General features: G+C 36.0%; 4 protein-coding genes and 1 long non-coding RNA gene across 6 annotated transcripts; 2 read left to right on the forward strand and 3 right to left on the reverse strand.

The window, feature by feature from the left end:
* Positions 1 to 6,918: 6,918 nt before the first annotated feature.
* Positions 6,919 to 7,930, reverse strand: LOC122530413 (cytochrome c oxidase subunit 5A, mitochondrial). Its single transcript, XM_043657330.1, has 2 exons — positions 7,628 to 7,930; positions 6,919 to 7,436 (listed from the first exon to the last, which is right to left on the reverse strand). The coding sequence occupies exons 1-2, from the start codon at positions 7,830 to 7,832 to the stop codon at positions 7,183 to 7,185; spliced, it is 459 nt and encodes a 152-aa protein (XP_043513265.1). The 5' UTR covers positions 7,833 to 7,930; the 3' UTR covers positions 6,919 to 7,182.
* Positions 7,931 to 8,235: 305 nt separating this feature from the next.
* Positions 8,236 to 9,808, forward strand: LOC122530412 (SPRY domain-containing SOCS box protein 3-like). Its single transcript, XM_043657328.1, has 5 exons — positions 8,236 to 8,566; positions 8,744 to 8,934; positions 9,011 to 9,239; positions 9,311 to 9,538; positions 9,605 to 9,808. Exons 1-5 carry the CDS (start codon positions 8,473 to 8,475, stop codon positions 9,745 to 9,747), a joined length of 885 nt encoding a protein of 294 aa, XP_043513263.1. The 5' UTR covers positions 8,236 to 8,472; the 3' UTR covers positions 9,748 to 9,808.
* Positions 9,809 to 9,934: 126 nt separating this feature from the next.
* On the reverse strand, positions 9,935 to 11,425 carry LOC122530411 (N-glycosylase/DNA lyase). The gene is made up of 3 exons (XM_043657327.1): positions 11,086 to 11,425; positions 10,589 to 10,894; positions 9,935 to 10,519 (listed from the first exon to the last, which is right to left on the reverse strand). The coding sequence occupies exons 1-3, from the start codon at positions 11,202 to 11,204 to the stop codon at positions 9,952 to 9,954; spliced, it is 993 nt and encodes a 330-aa protein (XP_043513262.1). The 5' UTR covers positions 11,205 to 11,425; the 3' UTR covers positions 9,935 to 9,951.
* A 514-nt stretch (positions 11,426 to 11,939) lies between these two features.
* LOC122530414 lies at positions 11,940 to 14,553 on the forward strand. The gene is made up of 5 exons (XR_006306984.1): positions 11,940 to 12,031; positions 12,422 to 12,740; positions 12,861 to 13,007; positions 13,244 to 13,371; positions 14,469 to 14,553. It is a non-coding gene; the product is annotated as an uncharacterized LOC122530414 (long non-coding RNA).
* Positions 12,735 to 23,024, reverse strand: LOC122530409. Of its 2 annotated transcripts, none has more exons than XM_043657325.1 (5): positions 22,474 to 23,024; positions 20,338 to 20,710; positions 14,446 to 14,769; positions 13,232 to 13,510; positions 12,735 to 12,930 (listed from the first exon to the last, which is right to left on the reverse strand). In XM_043657325.1, exons 2-5 carry the CDS (start codon positions 20,607 to 20,609, stop codon positions 12,735 to 12,737), a joined length of 1,071 nt encoding a protein of 356 aa, XP_043513260.1. In that variant the 5' UTR covers positions 20,610 to 20,710; positions 22,474 to 23,024. The 2 variants fall into 2 exon arrangements, with proteins under 2 accessions (XP_043513260.1, XP_043513261.1); XM_043657326.1 differs by having other exon boundaries at positions 20,338 to 20,589; positions 22,474 to 23,021.
* Positions 23,025 to 23,237: the final 213 nt, after the last annotated feature.

Here is a 23,237-nt window from a genome sequence, read left to right on the forward strand (position 1 = left end):
TTTTTCTTCGGTAGACAGAAGTTGCACGCAAAAACGGACTTTAAATCTACGTCATAAATATGCATTACCTAGACGCCATCCCAGGAAGCGACAGTTAAAACCACGCTGAGCATGTTACAGATTACAATTGCGCAAACAGGTTTCCAACAGTCTTAACCGGCGAACGAAACTCGTCGACGACAGCGTGTGACAACGTGCACGGGACATCTCACATAGTGCAATACCGTCAAACAGAATGCGAATTTTTGTAAAATAAAAACATTCGAATAAATCGAAAACGAAGCGTCAACGTTTCTTTGGAAGCTCTATTTCGGATAAATTTTGAAACATATCAAACTCGAGCTTCCTCTCCGTTTTTTTTTTCGTTCAATAATCTTTAAATTTTTTCAACGATATTCCACCGGCAAAACTGAAAGGATGAAATTGCAGGAAAACAGACACAAGTACTCTTACAAAAGATTCGAAGACCGAACGTAATTTAAAAAAATCTCTCCCTTGATATTACTTTCGAACGATATTAATATAGCAGTTCAACATCACATTTTGTGAAATAGCGTGTATATCAAACGTGGATTTAACGAAATACTTCATCACAGAAATTATGGATCGTTAGCCAGATAGTTTCCTGCAGATTTTACTCTTGAACTACTACGATCTCGTCCAGATCGGCTCCGATAACTTATAAATCATTATATACGTATTAGTCGGTCATGCACCTGCAAACGATGCAATCCATCTCCATTTCCCGACGTTCACAGCCAGATAACTAGGCACGGTGAGGTTTTGAAGTGGAGAGGGTGAAGAATCCAATATGAGGATCCTGTGGGAGTTTGTAGCCGCAGGAAGGATCGTCCTTGGTTAAGGATACGGGCATCGTCATTATAAATGGGGTGCTTTGAACTCCGGGAACGGGATGCGTCGGGAGGAAAGCCGAGGAGGGTTTGAAGGAAAGGGGAAAAGCAATAGCTCGACTGTCGCCAGACAGCGGGCTATGAATTCTATCTCTCCTCCTTCTCTTTCTTTCTTTCTTTCTTTCTTTCTTTCTTTCTTCCTTCCTTCCTTTCCTTCCTTACCTCCCGTACGTTCTCCATCATCTATCTTTTCTTTCTCCTCCGACTAGTCTCTCGTTCTATTTATTTCCGATAAACGGAGAAAATCCGTGACGTGCAGGAATCGGGAAAGTTGCAAGGAAATTTCAATGGTGGGCCAGTATAACTCGCTCGTATCCAGATGCTCTGGTTTGTGTTATTGAAAAATTCGTAAATTTTATCCGCCGCGTAGGCGCACCGTATTCAGAATCGCACTTGTACACACGTTAGATTAAAATTTGATAATTCCACGCAAATCATTTTTTACAAATTTTTCGCGTTCACTTTCACACCTTCATATCCAGACCTCTTCGTGTTTGAAGAGTTTTTGAATTGTCGTTAATCTTGAGTACCTTTATTGCAGCTTTCTCTATCTGTTCCCAAGGGAGAAACGAGTTTCTTCGAGTTGTTCCATCGATTCTTTTCGGATATAAGATTTCCAAGGATGTCGACATAACGACTTAGGGAAAGAGCTAGGATTCACCTTTCTATCTTTGTACGTGTCAGTGGCAATCCAATCATCCATTTGTTCGTTACGGAATTAATTTCGGAATATATATATATATATATGTATACACGTATATTATTTTCTTCTTTTTGCTATCGACGTTGGATGATTTTCGTGTTATACGCGGGTAACTATGTTGTGACGGTTATTGGTTTTATGGAGCAACTGGAGCAATCGAGAATTTCACGAGAGAAGAGAGGGCACGGGGACCGGTTCACGTGCTAGCCAGGGAGTTAATTACGCGCGAAAACAATATTATCGAACGAATTATCGGACAGGAGAGCGAAACTCCGTTAAGTGCAGAGCCGACGGGGCCGCTCATTACCAGCCTCTTCCACGTAAATGTACTGCACGATATAAATTATTTAGGCGGATGGCCAATTGGCCAGATTCAAAGGGAACCATTGTTCCAACCTCCCCTTCTTCCTTCCTCTTCGTTCTTTTTTTCCCTTTCCTCCCTTTCAATTTTACTCCACGTTCCTTCTTACCACGCGCTTTAATCCCTTTACCGCCGATCGAGGACGAAGCTTTGACCGAGATTTTCACCGGGCCGGAAAAAATATTTTTCGACCGTATATTTTATTACGCGCGAAATCGAACACTTGTCTGCACTAGTTGAAAGATATTTAATTACGAAATCTATTAAAATACTTTCTTTTCTTTTTTTATAAAAAAAAAACTATCTCTTTTCTTTGTCGTCGTAGGAGACCAGCATGGATCACTGGAGATAGCTCGTTAATTTTTAATTTTATATCAAAAATGTTTTCAATTTGTAAAATTTAATCTGCAATTCTATAGATCATGGTTTGTAATTTTGTTACGGATTGTTACGGATTGACGATAGTTTTTGAAATGGGTACGATACGACGCGTAGTATTCACCGGCCACTTGAATATTATGGCTCTATGGGACATTTTGACGTGTCTGCGTTTCACGTTTGAATCGATCGTTAAACTTATTATCGTTAATCCGAATAAGTAACGCAAATTCACTTCAACGCAAGGACCTGGCGTGGAAAATTCTTTCATTTACGTTTATACTGCACAATTGTTCTTACGCAGTCTCATAAATTTTACAACTTTTAATTGCAAACGTGTTTGCAATTTGCCACGGTACAGTTTCATCAGCAAATGAAAACATAGAACGTTAATTAGTAAATAAAGATGGAAAAGAGGTAAATCGTACTTTCGTAAGCTTACTACGCCTCGAAAATTATTCAGTATTAGGGTCCGATCTTGTAATTACTTTTGCTCTTGTTATCGGTCGCGCTGCCGCGGCTCAAGTAGTTGCATAATTCTCGCGCAGCAATAAACCACAGCTTTATTAGCACGTTAGGCACACGGGACTTTCGGAATATTCATTGATCGTTAGTGTGAAATTTTTATTCAACTTGTACTCGAAAGACGCGTCGAACGTGTCCCTGTAAACAAATTCAAACCCTGGTAATCCTCTTTTCTCACTGTTCGTAATTTTCGCTTGAAAACGAAGAAAAGAGGGAAAAAAAGAAAGGAACGTTTCGTCGGCTCGATCGTTTTCAAACTTAATTAGTTAAAAGTTAAAACCAGCGTGACGGGATTGATTTTTTCATTAAATGATTAAATAAAACGTGTCGGTCTAGTCGCAATGAATTTTTAATAATTCGTGGGTGCTGTCTTTCGCGAAAGCCCCAGCCGAACGTCCGAGCCGGCGATATCGATTTGTTTTAGTTTACGAGCAGACTAGAGACCGATATTAACGAAAGCGAGAAACACCTCTGAAAAATTCCCCTTTCACGAGCAATTTATTACGCCTGTAAACAGCGCTTTATTTTCTTCGCTATGCCCATGCGACGGAAAATCTATCGATTGTAACAGGTAGCCTCGTCGGTACGCGGTTTCTCATCACAGTTTGCGTGAAATCGTAAGTCTCGCATACGAGATATTGGATTTTACGGTAGGATGATGACGGATAAAAGTCGGTCTTGATTCACGCCTCTTTCAAAATGAAACGAACGGGAGGCAGGAAGACGCGAGATTTTATATATAACTAAAACCTACTCGGCAAGGGAAGAAAACGAACGGTTCAATTGTCTGTTCCATCGAGTTTCCACCAGTCGAGTGTTTCAAAATACAAATAATTTAGAATAGAAGAAAGATAGTTAAATCGGTCGATTCGTTTTATTTAACTACACTTTGCAACACATTTCACTACATACAGAGAATGTTATATATTTCGAATCTCGAAATGTTGGCACAGAACTCGTAACTGTTAGAGGGCCGAATCCTGCATAAATTAGAATCCTGTTCGAGCACATCAAACTGTTTGATTTTATCGAGGGAGGGAACCGTGCGAGTTTTATTGGTTTCCAAGAGGCTTTAGGGACCCTTGGGATAAAACGGAATAAGACATCATATCCACGATCTTGGAGATTCGTGCGATTCACTTTGGAATTTAGACGTTTGGTATCGGCTGTTTCACAGTCAAAATTCAGCGAAAAGCTGAACTACGATTAAACAATTCACCTTTGCGATTGTTTCGTTTCATGTTTGTTCGTCCTTTGACTTGCTTCGAACATTCGTCATCGATGGATCGACAAACTTTTTGAAACTCCTTAGATCCATTTCGCGAGTGCCTGTCGTTTCTTAAATTACGCACGAGTCGTACGAATAAAGCCATATGTTCGCTTACGGGTGATTCTAGAAAAAAAACCCGTAATCGCAAATACACTTATCTTATCTTTCTCGTACATCGTGTCCGGGGACATTTAGAACGCCATTGAATCGAATTTATAGCAATTGATTGTGTCTCTCCGTGTTTCAAACCAATAAACGAAACCCTCTTCACCGGCGCTTCTTTTTATACGTAGAAACTCCATAGAAAATTTATAATGGAACGTGTGTCTCTTTTTATTACATTTTTTCCCCCTCCTTCGTGACTTGTCGGCTAGCGCGCGTGCATTGTTCGCCTACGTGTCATTTACAGCTTTGCAATACGTTATTCAAATCACAGTGCGGCAATCGAAAGAGAGCGTGAGAGTATCCCATAACGAGTCCACGTTACGTAAAGAAAGAATAATCGGAAAATTGAAATCAAGAGGTTTAATCATCGGGCAACGTCGATTCTATTTTTCACACGCGACTTATCCAAACACCGAAGTGAGAAAAACGAGGAAATAGAGAGCCTAGGAGATTATCGATTTTCTGTGTACGCAGATATAGCACGCGCAGTGTCGCGCCGAAGATAATCTAGATAGTATTTTCGATGCACGGTATTAGTAACGCGTTCGGTTTAATGTTCGATCCGGGCACGATCACGCACGGGCGATTAATTTTCATGATTAATCAGTCCGGAATGCAACGACCGAAATTCTATTATTGATTCTACTTATTAACCGCGCTAATTAATGCTTACCGATAGCTTTACCCACGACGAATTGCCACGGAGATCACTGTGGGTGTGCACTGCAAGTCCGAGAGAGTGAAACAATTAATCCGTTCCGCACGGGGCGAACAGTCCTTTGATTTGTTCTCTAATGTCTCGTTAGAAGTTGCTCGTAATTACGACGATTTGAATCTTTGCCGCTCGTATCTCACGTCGTCGATTATGCAGGAAAATGCAAAGGTCGATCATTCTTCTCCAAAGGTCTTGCCAGGTATTTAACAAGGTGTCAGGTGTACCTGTTGTAATTCCCCGTTTCCTTCTTTGCCCCGGATATTCCAGACTGACGTAAAGTATTTAAAAGGGCATCTATATAAAAGAAAAGAAAAAAAAAAAAAAAAAAAACATGTCGATGCTGCAAACAATGTATGTAACTCGTGATACATGGATAATTTTAAAGATGAAATCGAAAGTTTTAATTTAATTGATCGAATGTTACAAAAACAAGTCTGTCGTATGTAAAAATCTTTTTGAAATTCAATGGGAAAATTGGATTGACATTTCATGTGGTATCAGGATTCCGATCTAAATGTTTGAGTTAATCAAATTTGGCTATCGGATTAAGAAAAGAATGATACGTAGCCTATTTTTATGACAAACTGAAATATGAAAATGAGTCATTTTTCGGCGATAGAGACATATAACGATACATATTAATATACATTAATAATCGACAGTAGAGATAAATGAAAAAAAAAAATTAAGCATTTCTGACGGGTACAAATAGGCTATAAGGCATAATTTTTTGAAAAATAAGACATATGGATTTGAAGTCTCAATGCACACCCACAAAACGTAATTACTTTTATTATATTACTGCGTTGTATTAGAAAATCATTTTTAGGCAATGCTATAAAGAACATTATATAATTCTCATAGAAATAAAAATTAATTTTTGATTTTCATTCTCTGCGGAATGTAAAAATGAAGAATTACATATTGTTCTTTATTTTTATTTTCAGGTAATATAAAATGTATTTATTTTTGTTATTAATGAAAAAAAAGAAGAATCGAAATGTTTTCATGCATTTAAATGCCAACTCACTTTTATACAATATATTTAATGTTAGGAAGAACATTATTTTTTCTGTGCAATCTTGTTTCAATGTTGCGGTGTCAAATAGTGCAAGGACGTGTGATTGATTATTACAGATGATTTTTCGTTATTCTAATGATTTTACTTACATTTTTATACTTTTTAGTATCTTTATGTATGTATGCATATATTGTTTTCAAATAATTTGAATAACGAATTTGTGATACTTGTTTAATTAATCGTTTTTTGTACATGTGTCTTTATCATGAATGAAGTTCCTGTAGGTGTGTAGTACTCTTCTCTTAAAAAAAAAAAATGTATGTCAGGAGCAGAGTCGTAACATTGAAACAACAAACTGCCCTCGACACCAAGTATGAACGATACCAAAAAAAAAAAAAAAAAAAAAAAAAGGAAGAAGGTTTTTATAACATTATAGAAGAAAGTAGATAAATTTAATAATTATCAGTAGAACAGATCACAATGACTAGATATTAATTGTTATATTGTTTTTTAAAACTATGGCCATTACAAGATGTAATATATTGATACTCCCATGTAAGACCATGTTGTATTTTGTTCTTGTTTGTAACAAATTACACAGAACATAAATTAAGTTTAATGTCATTTGAGGAAAAAAAAATGTAATACCATTTTAGATAATTATAGATGTATGTGTATATGACTTTATCACTGTGTATCTTATAATGTAATTTGTACATATGTCATTGTTGTATCACCTTTCTGCTTTGGTTACTTTTGATGTAAAAAGGAACAAAAAGAAAAGAAAGAAAAAACAGAACTTGAAAAGTACTAAAACTTTAGAAGCATAAGGAACCAATGGAAATTGCAATTAAAATATAATACATACATATCATTTTGTTTCGTTTATCTTAATAATCTTGAAGAACAATATATAAATAACATCTGTTTTGTATATTTTTTAAATTCATAAACAATGTGCTTTTGTGTACGAAACAGGTGTAACATATCATGGTAAAAATTTATCGAAATTGATATTTCGTAATACACATGATAATAATTATTCTTTTGTCCTGATTTTTTGTTTATTTATGACATCTAATAGTAAGCACCTCTAAACATAAATACTATGTTTATCAATTTTAAATAAATAATTAATGTATATCATCAATAGATTGAAGCGCTAATTCAGGCTTATCGTAACCAAGTTCTTCTGGTGTGTTGATACCTAATTCATCTAAAGTGGGTCTGATTTCTTGCAGAATGTAGGGATAAATTTCATTAAGTCTGTTTCCACATTTGTCCTTCACAATTTCCAAAATCCTGATAGCAAGGGCAAAATCATTTAACTGTCTGCAAGCCTTTAATGCTGCGCAAATAATAACTGGGTCAGGTACAAGATCCATGCCTGAAAAAATGATCATTGTTGTAACAACTATTGCAACATCTCAATCTAGCTGTTTAAATATTCTAAAACAAATTCATTTGAACAAAAGAATGTTACAAGTTTGATTTGAGTTACTTGGAATAGTTGAATGATTAATAAAGAGCAATAATTGTAAATATTGTAAAACAATATATAACTGTATAATTACTGACCAGCCAATTTGTTCCAAACTCGGCGAATTTCCCATTTGTCGATATTTGGCCGACTTAGATAATTCACGTATTGCTTGTTAAATTCCTCTTCGCTTTCCTCCGGCTCGCCGTGCGAAGCACGGATATTTTGACTTACAGCTGCAGTGCGTGGTCGCAAACAACTTCTTGCAATACTATTTGCTTGTCTTCCTACAAATCGCAACATTTTTTTTTTTACAAAATGTGATTGAAAATCGAATAAACCCGACGGCAAGGGTGCACGACTGCTTTCTTGCGTAACTTCAACAGTGGACGGAAATTTGCTTCGAATTCAATCCAGACATTTCTGCCACTCTAAGGCTAGTAAAATTCTTCGACCTACATATTTACCGCGTTTTTCAATCGTCAAATGTTTGCGTTGCTTTCAAATTGCTGTATATATTTTTGAAGATTTTAACTTGGATAAAAATAAAATGTGTATATATATATATATATATATATGCGTATATTTAATTTATTATTGAGTTTTTTTTAAATTTAATTTTCCAAAGATGAGTTGATAAAATCTAGGAAAGAATTCATATTCGCATTAATATTTACATATTCAGATTAAATTTTTCACGTCATTCCGATAGTAACACTATTATCATTGGTTCAACTAAATTTTTTTTAGCAATTATACGTGTATTTTATTTTACACGAGTCGAGTTTTATTATACATGCACGCACGTTCGTGAACGATGCCATCATGTGTATGAACATACCAGTTAAAAGATCAGGGTCGATCGCAAGTGTGTCAAATGTGCAGTAATACACTTTGAAAAAATTGTTGACGAACAGTGGAGAGGTATTTCAATTTTAGAATTATGGATTTCGAGTACAATCCTATATGGTTATCTCAGTATGCAAGGTTTTGTAATTGTAGTTTACAAAGTAGCTGTCGTTGCGGAGAAAGTAACGGTAAGATAAGAAAATATTAACATTAACTAATTATAAAGTATATAACAATAATTATTAAGTATAATAATGACTTGTTTCGTTAACAAGAACCGAGTAATTTAAGTTTAATTTTCTCAAAAATGCTGTTTTGTCAAAGTTCATGTAAATGTGTTTATGTTTATGTTTGTTTATGTTTAGTACATGAATGGACATGGGACAAAGAAAATGCTGCATACACTATTATTTTGTCAGAAAATAATCTAGAAGTTAAGTTTCACAATGGATACAGTTATGGTACAGCAGCTGTGAGAGGTACAAAAGTGCTAGAGAAAGGAAGGCATCATTATTGGGAAGTTAAAATGCTTACTTCTATCTACGGGACAGACATTGTGAATATCTTTTAAGAGAAATTAATTATACGTGACAATCTACAGTTTCTTTTCGCTAATAGTATGACATTTTCAGATGGTGGGTGTTGGAACCAACAAAGTGGATTTGAATAGTACAAAGCATGTCTTTTGTTCCTTTCTTGGGCTTGATCAAGAGTCTTTTGGATTTTCTTATCGAGGGTATATACAACATGCTGGTGAAAAACGTAGTTATGGTCCTTGTTTTGGGCAAGGTAGCTTAGTAGGGATATATTTGGATACATGGAGAGGGACGTTAGAGTTTTTTCTTAACAGGAAACCGCTAGGTAATCTCATAGTGCTGCATGTATGAACGTACATATTTGGTACTTTTTCTTATAATGGATATGTGATTTAGGTATTGCTTTCACTGGATTGAGAGATTTAGTGCTGTACCCTATGGTGTGTTCCACAGCTGCACAGAGCAAAATAAGATTGACTTATAGCTGTTCTGTGCCAGTTTCTTTACAAGTAACTTGTTTGTCAGTCTTGAAATCATCACACAGAGCATATTTATCAACCATGTTTCCTGGATTACGGTATCTTACTCAGAGCATTTTTGCAGATATACTAAAAACTCATTCGAGTAAGTTATTCGCATAGGAATGTGATGTAAATAATTTGTGATATTAATATTGTTCTTTTTTTTCAGACAGTGACGATGAGAGTGAAAAAGATGAACTTAAATTTCTAACAGATTACATGATTTTAGACGACTTTGATTTCGCACTAGTGGGCATGAGCAGAAAGAAAAAGAAAAAATCTAGACGCGATGATTGTCCTACATCTACGTAATATAATAAAGTTGTAAAATAAGTTATAAAATTTTTTATTTATAGACAAAAATAATTATTGTATATTTATATATATGTGCCAAAAACAAAGTATGCATTTATAAAATTTTATATAACTTTATGCAGTTTTGTAAAACTGTAATATAATGTAAATATCGATTAAAAAGTGCTATTAAGTAAAATTATTATTATGAAAATTTATTGTTCAAGATTTTTTAGTACGTTCACGTTTGTTACGCGATGTGGTACTAGCAGTGACATCATTGATTTTTGCACAAAACACAAGAGCTTGGGCCCATCCAGCAGAAGGACCCCACAATTCACGCAAATAATTGCCAATTTCTTCGTGAATTTTCGGGGTAACAGTTTTATATTGTTTTAAATGAGGTAAATAACTTGCTTTAGCTATTTGAAAAATATGAGTGTCTACAGGAATGGCTTCTAGGTGGCCCAACGACATTAAGCATATACAATCTGCAACTTTTGGACCAACTCCAGGAAGAGTAATTAGCTGTTTCCTAGCATCAACGTACGACACATTATTCTCTTTGTGCAAATTTGAAAGCCATTCTTTCCCACCAAGTTGTACCAAATGTTTCGCTGCGTTTGCTATATATCCTGCACGATACCCAAACTTTTCCTCCCTTAATTTATTTTCAACGTCCGTACTTGCTAGCGCTTCGATGGATGGAAAGCTATAATAATCTTTGCCCTCGATTGAACAAATTTTTTCACTGAAGAACGTGCATAATTTTTCTACCATTCCTGATATCCTAAAATGATAGTATACATTTAAATAAACGATGAATTAAATGTACGTGAATTAAAGTATTTCGCCTTACCTCTGAATGTTGTTGTTGGAACTGCATATGAAAGAAAATACATTTTCAACGACGTCCTGATTCAATATTCTAACGCCGTTCGTTTTGTTTAGGGATTTCTCAAAGTATTGATCTGATGCTATCCATTTTTTGCACAGATCATGCAAACACACGTCCAGTCTGAAATAGTCGGAGAGAATCTTGTCATAGTTTTTGCAATCTACCAGCGGACCTTGTACGGTGTAAGATAGATGAGTATCGTTCTGCGTAAGAGTCCAAACATATCCGTCAAAAACTCCTCTGTATCCGTCATCGTGATTAAACCATCTGTAGAAGAAATTATCACTTATTTTGCGAAACATACACGGAAAGAAAAAAAGTATCATATATATGCGCTATTTGTAAGAGGTAAGACTCGTTTTAAAATTCGCGGAGAAATCATAGCGAACGAATCAGCAAGTGTCAAAGAAATATTGGTTATGTTTTTAGGAAAGATCGATCGTGATTAAAGAAATTACCTGAAACTTTGACCGCCTTTCAGTGTGACGCCTAAGTCTAATTCTGATGATGAGCAAGCGATCTTACCGTGTTTTGTTCTTACTTCATTTATGTACATTTTTGGTCTTATAATGTTCATATTCCTCTCGATACGGACAGACTAATAGATTTTAATCTTAATCTGTTAATATACAATGTTTAATACCAGATAGTGGATATTTTGGTCATACTTTAAACTTTTATCATTCACACAGGATTGACAGTTTTAAACGTTTACTTTTTTATAGAAATAATTGCGTGCATCTTTTGGCAAGTGGAATAACACGGAAACACGTGCGTGTTTAACAGCGCGCCAAATTTATATTTGAACTGAAATTTGAAATAGCTGGAAAGGGGGATACGAATGATAGTAGTACCTTAATGTTAATAATTCTCGTAAGGTTGCAATTGTCCTTATAATACGTGTATCCTTTATTAAATATGATAGTACTGTATTCCTATTATACATATTTACAGTGATATATCTGCTATTGAGGATTTTAGATAGTTTATGATAGCTGTGAGTCGTTTTGATTTATACAATACGAAGGGATTATTGCGTATTTAATTTATCACACTTAACGTTAGATGATTTGCAGCATTTCGTTCGAATACAGCATGTGTTGGTATTTAAGTACTGTTGTACCATTAAAATCTCGGCTTCTTTTTCAACATTTTTACAATGCTAAAGGCATAACACATTCATGCATAAGTACAAATATACAAAATACATGTACGACGGAAAATCACACATGTAGCTAAGGATATAAAATGAATAAATGAACTATGTATCCAATTACATTAATTTTGTGATAAAAAAAAAAAACAGTTGAAAAAACCTTGGAGTTTTCTGCTTTTTGAAAGACACAGTACTGTTCAACAAAATCTGATCGCATCGAATTACTATCGTCATTAAGGAAAAAATTTGTAGGTATATTTTAATCTACGTTCTTAATATAGCGTAATTCGATTCTTTTTAAAAATTTTCCATGCTTGAAAAATTATGCTACTCGTGATATGTACAGTTTCGTTATAATTTATCTACAGAATAATTTATGTGACATTTTCAAAGACAATAACGATTATATATAGTTAGCATACAGATAGTAGAAATTATACCCTGTCTATTTCAAACGATTTTATTTCTCTTTTTCATTTCAATTTTACCTTGTCGTTCAACGAAAGTCTGCTGTCTAAAAAAAAGAAAAAAAAAAAAGTATCTTTAAAAGTTAAACACAAAGCGTACATCTTTATGCAATTAAAATAAATCTGTTCCATGCGATTTCTGTTTTAGCTGATACGTTTCAAATGTTTCAGATACTCTTGACCTTCAATTAAAACCTTTCTGTCACGAATCGAAATTAACTCGACGTTACAAAGGATATTCGAGAAACGTGAAACAACCAGATACAAAACTAGCCCAAAAAAAAAAAATTGTTCCAACGATTACAATCTCTACAATGACCACTACGTATTGTCATTCGTGGAGTCAGACAGTCAAATAAGACGGCTGTTGTTTTTTTTATTTTTTAAACTATTACATCCCTGAGAATTGGTTATTGACATCTCTAGAAAAAGAATATCTATCCCGAATAGAACATTCGTCGCTCTCTTTACAACGCTGTTACGCTTAATGGTAAGGAACATTTTCCCGGACGTGAGCCTGCTTTCGGTACTCGTGGTGCTGGCACTTGCCCATCCAGGACCACTTCGTACAAACCTTCTGCGGCTTCAGTATGAAACATTTCGTTCTCAGAACGTCGAAGAAGATCTTCCCGATGAAATTCGCAGACGCTGTGCCAGCCATTTTCAAACATGTGCGGAATCTGTAAGAAAATAATCTGATGAATCTGATGAATTGGAGCCAGATCGACACTTGATGCGTACAGTATTGTCAAAACTGGTCAGAATTCTGTCTTGCAATTATATATCAATATATTATATATAATATATATATAATGTCACCGTTTAGAGAGAAATTTTTACTTTTAATGAAAATTTTCAGTACTAGCTGAAGATTTTAAAAACTACTGTAATTAAAAAATATCTCGCAGCCCCTCCCTTGTTAATTGTTCAGATTTTCGACCAGTTTGCAAGGCAAACTGTATTGTAATCGATGTTCGATACCGTTCGTCGCAGGCACAATGCATCATGCTCGAGATACCCCAGTTGAAAAGACCATAGCGCGTCTCGAAGGCCGGGATGAAGAAAGGACAGGCTGTGTCGTGTCTGCGACAGCATGCGTCAGCCGTGCCAAAACCACCTAGGTTCGTGTATTTCGTGGCTCGATGACCGCGGCCGCACCATTGTGTCCCCGGGATCATCAACAAGTCTCTCCGCGAGCGGCTCTTACCTCGTCTCTGGCGGTGACTGCCGTTCGTTTCGTTCAGAAGCTTCGAGTATTTCCTGCGTTATGTACATAGTATAAAGAAAAAAACTGTAAAACTGTATACCTATTACAGGATCAAGTCGCCTAACGTGGGACCCATTTTTTGCACTTTTTCTTAAACTTCTTTTCTTGCAGTTAAACTATGATATCTCTCCTTTTACAATCTACCTTGAGGAAAAAGGTTGATCAGGCCTTTGTAGAGTGACGTTTCACAGTACTATAAGGAATATAATTAGTCTCAAATTAGGTCCCATGTAGGTGCGGCTTAGCCTATTATATTAGTTGTAAGTTAATTAAGTGAATTTATTTCAAACCTAGAGTGATTCAACTAAATTTCGAATTATTATATTTTTATAATGTTATAATATTATATTTTTATAATGTTATAGTATTATATTTTTATAGTATTATAGTATTCAATATTTTTATAGTGTTATAATATTATATTTTTATAATGTTATAATATTATATTTTTATAATGTTATAGTATTATATTTTCATAGTGTTATAGTATTATATTTTTATAGCGTTATAGTATTATATTTTCATAGTGTTATAGTATTATATTTTTATAGTGTTATGATATTATATTTTTATAGTGTTATGATATTATATTTTTATAGTGTTATAGTATTATATTTTTATAGTGTTATAGTATTATATTTTTATAACGTTATAGTATTATATTTTCATAGTGTTATAGTATTATAATTTTATAGCGTTATAGTATTATATTTTCATAGTATTATAGTATTATATTTTTATAGCGTTATAATATTATATTTTTATAGTGTTATAATATTATATTTTTATAATGTTATTATATTATATTCTTATAATATAAAAGTCTTTCTTATATTTATCCATGACAGCGTAAAAGTAAAGCAAGATCACGGATTTCTTAGTTTCTTACTACATTCCTATCGTTTGCTCTGTATTACAGTTGTTATACCTCCGTCGATGCTGCGAGATCAGTTGATTTCGCGCCCTGTTCCTCAGGTGGGCGCATCGGTGACGGAGGTCGAGCGTGGACGAGAGCCAGGAGAGGTTCTGCGGGATTCTCAACGAGTCCTCCTGATCGTCCACGTCGAACAGTTCGACGGACGTTTCGTCATCGTAGTCATCGTCCAAGTGGGTGCTCGACGTGCAAGATCTCTCGTCGTCGGCGTCGAGTTTCTCGTCCACGCAGTCGGTCAGCGTGCCACCCTCGTATATCAGTTGCAACTTTCTACCCGCTTCCTGCAGCCAGACTTGCTTCAGCGCTACCTCTGTGTCTCTGTCAAACATACATGCACATATGTATATTTATATACGTAGAACAGTAGGTTCAATTATATATATATATTTAAAGAAGAGTTATCTTTTTCCGTTCAAGCATAATTATCTCAACAAAGTTTCTAATTATGGTTAAAGTTGCAGTTAAACTTGGCGTCGAGGACGAACGAAATAAAAGAAAAGGCGCATCTTTAATTCGAAAGGGGTGTAACCGTGTGTAACGACGCAAGTCAAGGTCAACCGAGATCCTAATGTGATGTAGAACGAGCAGTTCACGCTAGATTGGTCGCACGCACGCGTTGCACGATACTTGCTCATCTGTGATTAACGCTCATCTATGATTGATGCTCCCCCGCCTTCTTTTCGACGGGCCGATAAGCATCTTTGACTCCCCGATAACAATATTTCATTGTTTGCTCGACGATCCACGTACACACGCATTCTCGTTCGCGATAGATACGTGATTCCTTTCGTAGAATTGTTTATTTATTTATTAAGTAATACCTACAGACTGTTTCACAATATTGCAAAGATTGTACAGGGTGTAGAGGGATTGAATGAATTCTACAATTCTTCGACTCGATGGAAGTACACGTAGAGAACCTGTTAAAAAAATTGATCTGGACGTTGAATCTTAAACTCAGAAAGTTTTTTTTCTTTTCCTTTTGCAAATAACTGTTATAGTGACTTCTTCAAAATAATTCAGAGATTTACCACACTACTGTTATATTGTCACTTCTTTCACAAATAACTGTTATAGTGACTTCTTCAAAATACTTCAGAGATTTACCACGCTACTGTTATATTGTCACTTCTTTCACAAATAACTGTTATAGTGACTTCTTCAAAATAATTCAGAAATTTACCACGCTACTGTTGTATTGTCACTCCTTTCGCAAATAACTGTTATAGTGACTTCTTCAAAATACTTCAGAGATTTACCACACTACTGTTGTATTGTCACTCCTTTCGCAAATAACTGTTATAGTGACTTCTTCAAAATAATTCAGAAATTTACCACGCTACTGTTGTATTGTCACTCCTTTCACAAATAACTGTTATAGTGACTTCTTCAAAATACTTCAGAGATTTACCACACTACTGTTATATTGTCACTCCTTTCGCAAATAACTGTTATAGTGATTTCTTCAAAATAATTCAGAAATTTACCACGCTACCGTTATATTGTCATTCCTTTCGCAAATAACTATTATAGTGACTTCTTCAAAATAATTTAGAAATTTACCACGCTACTGTTATATTGTCACTTCTTTCGCAAATAACTGTTATAGTGACTTCTTCAAAATACTTTAGAGATTTACCACGCTACCATTATATTGTCACTCCTTTCGCAAATAACTATTATAGCGACTTCTTCAAAATAATTCAGAAATTTACCACATTACTGTTATATTGTCACTTCTTTCGCAAATAACTGTTATAGTGACTTCTTCAAAATAATTCAGAAATTTACCACACTACTGTTATATTGTCATTCCTTTCGCAAATAACTATTATAGTGACTTCTTCAAAATAATTCAGAAATTTACCACGTTACCGTTGTATTGTCATTCCTTTCGCAAATAACTATTATAGCGACTTCTTCAAAATAATTCAGAAATTTACCACACTACTGTTATATTGTCACTCCTTTCGCAAATAACTGTTATAGTGACTTCTTCAAAATAATTCAGAAATTTACCACGCTACTGTTGTATTGTCATTCCTTTCGCAAATAACTGTTATAGTGACTTCTTCAAAATACTTCAGAAATTTACCACACTACTGTTGTATTGTCATTCCTTTCGCAAATAACTGTTATAGTGACTTCTTCAAAATACTTCAGAGATTTACCACACTACTGTTGTATTGTCGTTCCTTTCGCAAATAACTGTTATAGTGACTTCTTCAAAATAATTCAGAGATTTACCACACTACTGTTATATTGTCACTCCTTTCGCAAATAACTATTATAGTGACTTCTTCAAAATAATTCAGAAATTTACCACACTACTGTTGTATTGTCACTCCTTCCGCAAATAACTGTTATAGCGACTTCTTCAAAATAATTCAGAAATTTACCACGCTACCGTTATATTGTCATTTGATGTCAGTTTAATTTAACTAATGAATGATTTACCATCAAAAACTCATTATCGTTACGTTTCTCCTTGCCTGAAAAATTTCAAAAACATGAGACTGCCAAAGTGGAAACATGACTGTCGCTGAAATGATGGGTGACATGGCGGATCAAGCGTGTTGAAGCAGAAGTTTCCAAGAAGGCGCCGCCCTCGACTCGCGTTTCACGTTTTTCACATTTTTGAACAATGCGACAAACGTCGACCGGTTATCGCGAGCCGGACAAACATAGTACATAGTTGTAGAACGTTAGGATTAAAGTCGTCGAATCGTTTCGGGAGGATCTCGTTCTCTCGTTGAAAAATCGATGGTCCGAGGCATGGCGCGGCGGCCGAATCATGAGAACGGGGCAAGCCGCGCGCTTTTCTCGTTACAGCAAAAGAGCTTTCACCGATTTAAGTGCAAGGTGACGTTTCGCGGTCGTGGAATTCCCTGGTATCCTCGTGAGAGCATTCGCAGATGAGTTAGAAGCGCGCGTCCGAGGCATCGTGAGGTCTTTCTCTCCCTCCTTCCTCTCTCTCTCTCTTTCTCTCTCTTTCTCTTTCTCTTTCGCGCCTAATCCTTGCTTACTTAACTTGCCGCTTTTCGGCTTAGGGCCTCGGTTGGCTTAGCGGTCACTGTCCACGGCCTCTGCGCGATAAATTTTTCGATCCGGAAATTTAGCATGGCACAACACGATATCTGACCATCTCGCTGCGAGAGGAAAACTTTTCACTTCACGCCGCCTCCTCCAAGCAGTTTCCTCATACGGGGTTTATACTGAAAGACTGAATGACAAACTTTCGCAAACGTACGTTTTCTTTTTGAATTTTTCATTAGTTTATTTGGAAATGTAATTGATGGATTCTTTTCAGTATTGTGCGTGGAAATAAAAAATGATAAAATGTTATATCTGTGAAAAATATTTAAAAAATTATGTATTTCGGTGAAATTTGACTGATGAATAATAAGGTATCTTTTATATAGCAATGAAAATTACTAAGTTAATTTGCACACTATTAGGATGTAGATTAATCAGTATGGTATTAGAATATAAATGTTTATTACTTTTGACGTACAATTAAATCCAAAATCCTATATATAGGATTAATTTAGTAATTTTTATCAAAATCCATTAATTATACATATATTTTTTTTCACGTTATGTGTGAAAAACAAGGCCTTCAGTTTTTTTTCAGTGGCCACCCTCGTATAAGGAAATCTGAATTTAGAATTTTCTTAAATTAATTCGAGATTGTACATTCGCATGTTTAGTTAACACTAGAATTGCTCTTACGATTCAAGCGTAAAATTTCCATCCAATGAGATTAACGACATTAAAGTCCAAAAAGAAAAAAAAAAATAGAGCAACTTTATAATACAATGGAGAGTATACAGAGCTTTTATTTATATATTTTACGAACAATTATTTTTAATCCTTAAAAATACAGTGTACATAGGTTACACGTCCGGTGAAATGTCCAACAAAAATTATATACATAAATTGGTCCTTTCGACCACTTTGGTAATTCTAGTGTCAATAACTCTGTACGTAGCTCTTGATACTCTCATTACGTTTAACATTGTTCAACTTAATTCTATTTGCAAAACAAATCGCGTTCGTTTTGTCTTTTTTCTTTTTCATCAGCAAGATTCGCCGATCCAAATTAAAAAAAAAAAAAAAAATACATCTCTTTTTCTCCCCAAGAATTGTTAATCGAAGTCTTCCGAGTGACGAGTACGATACGCTTACTCGTGTGCGGAATATACGCGAGTCTCTTTCCGAAGAAAGGAGGCGGACTGCTCGATTTAGCGTGACGGTCGCGGCGCTGTAATTGTATGAGGCTTCCGGCTGACAAGGAGGCGCGCGTAGCGAGCTGCAAAACGTTCACCCGGTATCAGTCAGTGAAACGACGTAAAAACAACGACGTATTGAAAGAGGTAACCGAAGTTAAATGCATACGTAGCCAGTGGCACGCGTATCGGCAGTGCTGAAAGGAGGCATTGTTTTCCCTCTTGGCTAACGCCGACTCCTCCGGTTTCCACAACCAGGAGAGTTGTAGTCAGCTAGGGAGATGTTTCCCTCTCTCTCTCTCCTAGCCGAGGGAAATGTTATTCCAGGCAAAGAGGATGACACGATGTTGCTCTAAAGTCTGAGGCAAGCTCGATCGAAAAAACAATCCAAGATTGGCCGGTTCAAGAAGAACTTTCTGGTCGAGTGTCTTCGCGGTTACATCAGACGCATCCACGGCTGTTAATGTAGCGTTACATCCACGTTCACGTTACTCAGGATAGGCCAAAAATCACTTCCTGCTAAAATAAATCCGCAATCTTTTTATTACATATGGCGGTCAACGTTTGAAAGAAATGATTTTGAGAAAATTGTGTTTGGACTTAAATTTAGATTTATTAAGGGAAAATTAGTTTTTTTGATGCTTCACCATAAAGAAAAAAAGAAACTTTCGGCCCACCTTATATAACGAGGAATTAAGTAGATTTCAATTGAGAAACAAGCATTTCAGAGGAGCTTGTTGTTCATTTGGTACGTGTTTTCCTTAGTGTACAAACACAGATTCTAGAGCTTCTGGTAATTTTGTAAATTAGTAAATTATCGTGTTGCGCAAGAAGTAATCTAATCTAAATACGTGTATAATTCTTAAATAACAAAACCATGAAAATTCTCCACTGGATCCTAATACCAAAACAAAGAATCTGCTCATCCGTAGAATTCCTTGGGTTATGGATTAATACATTGTTGGTAGATTGTTGGTACTAGATTTTTGGTAATTTTTGGTACTACATTGTTGGTGCTAGATTTTTGGTAATTTTATAAATTAATAAATTAAAAGTAATTAAAAAGTAATCTAATCTAAGTACGTGTAAAATTCTTAAATGACAAAATTATTAAAATTCTCCACCAGATCCTGAAATAATGAAATAAAGAATCTTATTCTTTGAATTAAGTATCAAGTACATTGTTGGTTATGAATTGTTGGTACTACATTGTTGGTATTAGACTTTTTTGGTAATTTTATGAATCAGTAAATTACTGTGTTGCACAAAAAGTAATCTAATCTAAATACTTGTATAATTCTTAAATAACAAAACCATTAAAATTCTCCACTGGATCCTAATGCCAAAATAAAGAATGCTGCTCATCCGTAGAATTCCTTGGATTATATGGATTAATACATTGTTGGTACTACATTGTTGCCACTATAGTTTTGGTAATTTCACAAATTAATAAATTACAGACAAGACGAAACTACTAAAATCCTCCACCAGATTCTGACAATAAAACAAAGCATCTGCCATTATCTATAGTTAAGAATACTTACGATTGAGAGTCAATACACTGATGGTACTAAATTTTGGCTCTATATAGAAAAATCTCTAACGTAAAGGCGGTGTGCTTCTGAGTAGAGAAAGAGGAGCAAAGATAATCGTTTACCCCCAATCGACGACGGTCTCCTTGGCGCAAATTCCAGGCAGTCGGATCACACGTTCGAGTTGCCCGTCCTGCAGGATCCTGGTGACTGAAATACCGCGATTAGTCGCTGCCTTGCTGAACCGAAACGAGATGTTGGTAAACGGCAGGAGAAGATTCGATTGTCGGTGAACAGCTCCGGCGTTCGATAGCACCAGGAGCAGCCCCAATGTCAGCAGCATCGGGCACCGGATCCGAACGATTCGCCTTCTTTCCCTAGATACACACACACACATATTCACACACGCGATATTTATTGCCTCGTTAAAGCCTCTATCCGCCGCGATTTGCTCGCTGGCAAATTGAGTTTTATTTCTATCTTTTTATTTTCTGACCGCTGGAATCCGGGAGGGAGTTTCATGTTACGTCTCCTCTTTTGCTGTTCAGGTTAACATTACCGACTGTTTCTCTCTCTCTCTCTCTCTCTCTCTCTCTCTGATATTCTTCAAATATAGTTCTCTCCCACACGAAATAAATTTGTGAAAAAAATACTTTGCTTTATTTTTACAATTTTTGTAAATGTCACTGTTATTGTGTATGGATATATTTGCGTTATTTTTACTCGAGTTTGAGATTGGAATAATTTATCACTAAAGTTGATATAACACGAGATAAATTCGTGAAAAAAATATTTTGCTTAATTTTTGCAATTTTTGTAAATGTCACTGGTATTGTGTATGGATATATTTGCGTTATTTTTACTCGAGTTTGAGATTGGAATAATTTATCACTAAGGTTGATATAGCACGAGATAAATTCGTAAAAAAAATACTTTGCTTCATTTTTGCTGTTACTGTTATCGTTTCATATCTGTGTCATTTTTACTCGAGCCTAAGATTGAAACAACTTATGAAATGATCGCTAAGACTGGATAAATCGGTTCTAAACGTTGGAGTAAATAAATTTTTCTACGTCTGTCTCGTTTCTTTAAATCCTCGAATTATCTGGGTATATCTGGGTAAATCTCGATAAAAGGTGTATCAATTTCTGGCGTGCTGCTCCCGATTTAAAGAAATTAAAGGCGCCCGTGGCTTTGACAAGCCACCCGGGAGCCGATACCATCCGCGATCCTGTCGTTTTCTTCTAGTCGTTCGCGGAGAACTGTTTTTTGGCAGTTTGCCATCGCAGGTTCAACCATCCTTTTTTTTGTTTTTCATCGGGCAGATAAAAAGAAGCTGCGCCCCTATACGCGCCGGCTCTTACGTAATTAACGCGTACGATATTTGCACAGCCATATGCAAACCCTCACCGGGCGTTTGTTATTCTTTCTCTGAGAAATCGGCAGAAAAATCCCGATTGAAAAGCAACGTTCCCGTTCTTTCTCCCCGGACGTGTAAACAAAAATGAAACACGAGCGAAACGAAACAGAGTTCTAATTTTTTCGAGACTCGAACAATTTCAAATATTGCAAAGCCACTGCCATTCTTTTGCGCGATCTTCTCCCTCGGGCTCGTAACTTTGAGACGGCACGACTGAATATATATATATTAAAAAAATTACGACACGACTGAATATATATATATATAATAAAAATTTATATATAATATATATATATATATATATTAAAAAAATTACGACACGACTGAATATATATATATATATATAATAAAAATTTATATATAATATATATATATATTAAAAAAATTACGACACGACTGAATATATATATATATTATAAAAATTAAGCAATATATATATATATATATGTTGCTTAATTATAAATTGCTTAATAATAATATATATATATATATATATGTTGCTTAATTTTTGCGAAATTTTTATCCTTCCCGAGTGAAACGTCAGTTCTCTCCTTTAACGGCAAGAATAAACAAACGACGTTGAATCGCAAGTGTTGCGACATGCGTGGCAATCTCGGCGCACGGTGACACACAAGTTCACGCGCTTCGCGAAAATGTTTATCGAGATTGTAACGACGAGATAAGAACTATCAACGTGTCGACGTTTCGCGTTTCCTTCAACTAACTCGCTTGATACGTTGCCTCGTGATAAAAGAAAAGGAGAGAAAAAGAAGAGAAGAGAAGAGGAGAGAGAGAACGCCTCTTTCTCTCGCGATGCAAATATCGAAGAACCGTACGATACCTTAGCAGCACACTCATCTGCACGGTTCGCGAGCGTAAGTTCCTCGAAAGAGCCCTCGTCGACGCAGCGATTCAAATACTTCCATAAATCGTGATGCACTTTCGTGAGTCGCCGCGAATTTCCTCACGGGACGCACATCCATTCATGTTTCGACGACTTGTTTTCACGGACTCGACCACCTCTTTTTTCTCTTTACTGTCACTTCTACTTTAATACTAATCGCAAATTGGTATTGCTTCCGAGCTTGCTCGCGAAGACTTCCGACTTCCACGTCACTTCAGAATCGACAGAATGTGAATCTCGAGCGACGGAATATAACGTTATATATATATATATATTGCGAATAAACGGAGACACCCGGAGAGACAGACTTGAAAGGCGAGTGAAAATTCGGAAAATTCGGGGTCACGTGGCCTGAGACTTTTCGCGCCGTTTTCTTTCAAGCGGGCCGGAATCGGTGCGGCGGTGGCAAAGCTTATGGGACCTCCACCTCGTGGAGGCAATCGGCCGTAGTAACTGGCGCGCTACGCTCGCGACTCTCCCTTAAATACTGGCGGAGAGTTCTGGTGGTTGTCCAGTTCACCTACACCACCACCTATCCTGTCACTTACGTCTCTCCTTCTCTCCCTTGACGCTCGGTGCGTTTCCCCATCTGTAGCCCCACCACCACTCGGACACCAACCAAAGTCGCTGCTTCCCCTTTCCTCCTTCTCCGGCAAACCTTCCCTCCTACCACCAACTGGAGCTGCCTCTGCCAAATCCAA

Source organism: Frieseomelitta varia, unplaced genomic scaffold, assembly GCF_011392965.1.
Source record: "Frieseomelitta varia isolate USP_RPSP 00005682 unplaced genomic scaffold, Fvar_1.2 scaffold_342, whole genome shotgun sequence".
In the NCBI taxonomy this organism is placed as follows: Eukaryota; Metazoa; Arthropoda; class Insecta; order Hymenoptera; family Apidae; genus Frieseomelitta; species Frieseomelitta varia.